We start from the raw sequence: 5324 nt of genomic DNA on the forward strand, positions 1-5324 counted from the left end.
ACTACATGATACTCTTGCCAAGAATCTACTTAACACGATTGTGACTAACAATCTCCACTACTTGTAATTATAAGTTCCTAACGATTAGGTGAAAGTCCCTTATAATTTAGCATCAGATTCATGCATGCAAACTAAGTAGGCCTCCTTAATCAACACCCAAGAACAAGTTATCAATCAAATATATAAGTAAATCACATTCATGTTTTACGAAACAATAACTGAAAGGAATCAATTCATATTAAACATATGTCCATGGCTTCGAATTCACCACTAACTAATAAGAACTTAGTTACACATGTTCATAGCAATTGAAAAGCAAATTGAAATAAACATTGAAACTAAAATGAGGGAAGAAAGAACTCTTAGAACTCCCAAGGATGCAGATGGCTTGTGCACAAGGTCCTTCCTCATCAATGGAAGGCACGGCAAGGATCTCCTTCTTCTCCAAAGGCTGCGGCAAAGATGTATGTTGATGTAGAATGATGTAGAATGGTGTATGAGTTGCAGCAAGATGTGTTTCTGAATGGTATGAAGGGTGGTGACGAATTTTGGCTGAAAAACACATATATATAGGTACGGCAAGGGTTAATCAAATTAGGGTTAGAACTTAGCAGATTTTAGGGATTGCCTAAAGGTGCGGCACAAGGGTTTAAATCCACTAAGGAAAGGGTTTTGCCCAATTAATTTCTGAAAAGGATTTGTATAACCCAAATCCACAAGGAGTAAGGCTAACAAAACAGAATCCAAGGGGAATTGGATGAGGAAGGGTGCGGCACTGATTTGGAGGGAATGAGAATTGTTTGCAAGGCAAGGCAAAAGCCTTCTAGAAGGGAATTGGCGCCACTTTTGTAGGGATTCTAGAAACAATGTGTTTTGTGGCTGATTTGGGACTTCTAGAAGAGAATGCTTCTAGAAATAGGTTCTAGAAATAGATATTTAGGTCCCCTTGCAGCTAGATTTAAGGTATGATGAGATTAGGATAGGATAAGATAAGATAAGGTTAGTTGGGATAAGATAAGGTTGGATAAGGTTTTGGATAATGTTTCTTCTTTTGAGTTGATTCCTTATCTTCTTTTGTCTTGAATTTAATTTCTTCATCTCCTTATCAGATTCCTAGCCTTTTGAACTCCAAAAACGTCCATCCACCTTGGCCCATATATGTGCTATCCATTTAGTGCCCAAAACTGCTCCAAAATGCACTTTCTTGCCAACTTTGTCATTTGGATCTACAAACACACGAAAATAGCTTAAAACACTATAATAAACCCAACTATCATAGCCCTTCCTCTTCATTCCCACATGCTCACCCTCAGATGTTTAAATACACAACCTCATCATCAACACTTTAGACTTCTTCATACTTGTCCGGTACACGTTCTCCAATCAATCCAAGCATCTTCTTGTATATAGTTGTGGACTGCTCAACAGTCCTTAGAAGCTGGTTCAACGTCCACACCTCTCCTTCCCTCTTGATCCTCAGCTTTCCTCCTACCCTTTTTTGCCTTCATCAACCCCATTTTGACCACCCTCTTCTTCTTCTTGGACAACATATTGTACATCACCTCCACTTTCACCACCATCTTTTTGACCTCATTCTTCTTCTTTTACCCTTCCCTTCTTCATTTTTTTCTTAATTTCTATTTTTTTTATTTCTCCATTTCTTCTTCTTGTTTTTTCACATATTTTTCTTATTCTTCTTTTTCTTTCTTCTCCTCCACAAAATTTTCCTTAATTCTTTGACTTTCTCGATCAACTCTTCCACCTTCTTTAATACCTTCCTCTCTAAAATATCTTTCTCATGCGCCAAACGCGCCAAAGCCACCTTCAACTTCTTTATTTGTACCTTTAATTTGCCGACATCATTTGTGTGGGACCACGATTTTTCAAGGTGGAGTAAGGCTGATTTGAATACAATTACTTCAGAAGTCTGTTCATGGACTCACCAGCTCCAAGCGGAGCTGTACCAGGAGTAGTTGTGCCACCATCACTCTAATCTGGAGCACTACGCGGAGTCTTATGGACTCCACTGGATAACCATGTTTGTTCTGCAAGACACGCAATCTGATCCAAATATGGACACAATTAGATCCTATAAGTCTTGGAGTTCCTACAATTTATGGATTAGCTTGTGATGCAAGTTGTTTATACCATATTTTGGGCCTCGTATATTTGGGCCTTGGGCCTTGTATTTGGGCCTCACACTAAAGCCCATACTTTGTAAAAGAGGAGGAGCCCCTTATTCTATAAAAGGGGACTCCTACCCTCATTCTAGGGGGGCCTCACTCTCACTCTCGGAGGCCAATTCCTAGGCCTGAGATCCCCTCTCTCATCCTCAGAAGCTCTCAGAAGCTTTCACCCTCTTCCTCTCTATTCCCTCAAATAAATACATAATCAGTGTGGACGTAGCCCAAACCTTGGGGTGAACCACGATAACTCTTGTGTCATTTACATTTCATGCAGATTCACGGTCAGATTTACGTTGTTCCAAGACCGCTCCGGTTTTGTGCATTAACATTTGGCGCCGTCTGTGGGAATCGATACGAAAAGCTGTGTCGGTTCTCTCTCATTTTTTCATCAAATTTCACCACTGTGAATCTGCAAAAACCTATAAGCAGAAAAGATCCAAATTCCAACACCTGTGCTCTTCCATCCCTCTCTGTTCTTGTAAAAGCAACATCCAAATTACAAAAAAAAAACAACATCCAAAAGCTCCTGGAAAAACACCTCCACTTCTCCCTTAACCTTCACACGTGTCCAAAAGCTCATGGAGAAAGATTAGGGGAAGTAGCAGGCTTTTTCCGAGCTCTTCAATGGCTGTCGACAAGAACGTGGAGAGCCGCGACAGCCGAGCGGTGCTGTCATCGCAGGCACAGCCATGCAGATTCAGGCAGAAGCTAGAGATCCACAACGAGGTGCTCCGACGAATCCAAGCGTCTGCTTCGTTGACCCAAAATAAACCGAGTCCGCTTCTTTCCCATCGCCGGGAGCCACGGTTCATTGCGGCCAGTCGTCGACCTTAGCTCAAGCTCTCTGTTAACCGGGTCGATCTCACCGGAGCTTGGGAAGCTCACCGGTCTTGAAGTGTTGAGAGCAGGAGGGAACCAGTCCCATCGCATGGAAGCAGCTGCCCCAAAGTCTCCTCCGCCGGAGTCTGCCATCTCCATCAAGATCTCCGTCAAGTTTGCCATCTTCTGTCTCAGATTCTGCTGCAGAAACCCAAAACCTAACCCTCCTTCCAGACCCGACCGAGATCCTTTCCTTTCAACGTCTTCTTGACGCCTTTGTGCACCGAGAACGACGCTATTCTCGTTCTTGCCATCTGCCTCGCCAGGAACTCATGCGGCGGGATCCGCATGCCTCCCTCCACGTCGTCATCGCCGTCTGCCTCGTCATCGTTGCAACTTCGGTTCTCCCAGTACTCACCTCTCAAGATCTTGGAAAACGAGCGCCTGATCGAGAACAAGCGTCTGATCCGGTTCCCTGTGTTCTACGTGGCGGTGGCCAAGCTGATCTCAGCGCTTATAATGTCTCGATTTGGGAAGCATCTTCCTCCGGTGGTGAATACGTGGCCTGTGTTGGGAGGACTGCTCCGGTTCTTGAAAGGCCCCATTATCATGCTTTGTGAAGAGTATCCGAAGCTCTTGAGTGTGTTCACATTGAATCTTTTTAACAAGAAGATCACTTTCTTGATTGGTTCTGAGGTGTCTGCCCACTTCTTCAAGGCCTCGGAGGCTGATCTTAGCCAGCATGAGGTATACCAGTTCAATGTGTCCACTTTCGGCCCTGGAGTTGTTTTCGATGTGGATTACACAGTGAGACAGGAGCAGATCAAGGTTCTGCATACTCTACGGTGAAACACATCAACCCCACAGCTCCCTCCACTCTGGGTTTATCATCCGCCGACTTATCAGAGTCCGCGTCACGAAATCACCTCGGCTGGAGTTTGCTTGGCTTCCCAAAGCTTTGAAAGTTGCAGGAAAAGTCAGTGGGAACAAAGTGAAAAAGAGAAAAAGAAAATAGCAAAGCAGAAAGTAAACAAAAGGCAAAAGCAGATAATATTAATGGGGTGCATAGTGGGGTGGTGCAGTCCACAAATATGATGATGATGGGCCAACAAACCAGCTTCTTCGAATTCAGATCTGACAGCAGTTGCATGTGTATGGTCATGGTGCTGCAACAGATAATATTAATAGGATGCATGGTGGGGTGGTGCAGTTCACAACCATGATGATGATAGGCCAACAAAGCCAGCTCACTCGAATTCAGATCACAAGCACCACCAACGGGTCCTCCACGAACTCCAACCATGCACTCACTCATGCTGTAAACATGTAGTGCAGTGGAAAAGATAAAAAAGAGAAAGCAAAAGGAAAAGCAGAAAAGGAAAAGAGAAAAAAAGAAAAGCAAAAGATCTTCCTATTATTATGATTCCTTATGTCTGCCAGATAAAGAAACAGAGAGAGTGCAGCAGAAAAACACTGCAAAAGCATGGAATAAACACCCCACCAGAATGATGAGATTTATTTTTATCTTTCGAAGACATTTGTATAAACCCTATTGATGTGAAAATTATGTTGACACTCAAATTAACCCTCTTTTTATCAATTGTAGCAAGTATGTAAGTAGGGATCGTTCTAGGCCGGGGATTAGGAGGGATTGCAAAATCACTTGGACTTGACTCAAAAACGTAAAAACAAGTTTAAAACACTAACTAGACTCAAAGAATGTAAAACTAAACTTTAAAACACTAAAACAAACCAAAAGACTCAAAACAGCAAATAACCACTCAAGAAGTGCAAATCTGATTATGATGCCGGAGCGTCCTAGGTCCTCTTTATTTGCATGGGTTGCCTCCCAAGAAGCGCTTGCTTTAACGTCTTCCAGCCGGACGATGCTCCATTGAAGGTTTATGGAACCCCACGGCATGGAGGGGTGTTTCCACAACCTGACCTACGAAATACTTCATCTTTTGGGTCCTTGAATGGGATGGGATAATGATCCTTTCTTATTGTCATGTTTTGCTTCTCTAAATCAACACGAAGTCTCCCACCACGTAATCTTCGATTTGGTACCTACACCATACAAGGTAACAACCTATTAGTTGAAATGGGAATCGAAATTGGAATAGGTGGCTTACCTTTGTACGGCAAAGAAATGGTAGCACTATGGACAGATGCACAAGGAGTGCACTCGGCCAGATTTGGTGACTTCAAGGGTGGGGCCGTGCTCCCCTTGTTGTTCACTCCAATTCCTTCCTCGATGGTAGTTCGAGGTACTTTCGTCTTGATGAGTGTTGAACATTCCTGCCCTATATTTGCAATTAC

The 5324-nt window shown here is 43.2% G+C and overlaps 1 protein-coding gene across 1 annotated transcript; it reads left to right on the top strand.

The window, feature by feature from the left end:
- Positions 1-3353: 3353 nt before the first annotated feature.
- Positions 3354-3854, top strand: LOC139196073 (putative sterol 14-demethylase-like protein). Its single transcript, XM_070821736.1, has one exon. It carries the CDS (start codon positions 3354-3356, stop codon positions 3852-3854), a length of 501 nt encoding a protein of 166 aa, XP_070677837.1.
- The last annotated feature ends 1470 nt before the right edge of the window (positions 3855-5324 follow it).

This window comes from Malus domestica, chromosome 05 (assembly GCF_042453785.1).
Source record: "Malus domestica chromosome 05, GDT2T_hap1".
Taxonomy (NCBI): domain Eukaryota; kingdom Viridiplantae; phylum Streptophyta; class Magnoliopsida; order Rosales; family Rosaceae; genus Malus; species Malus domestica.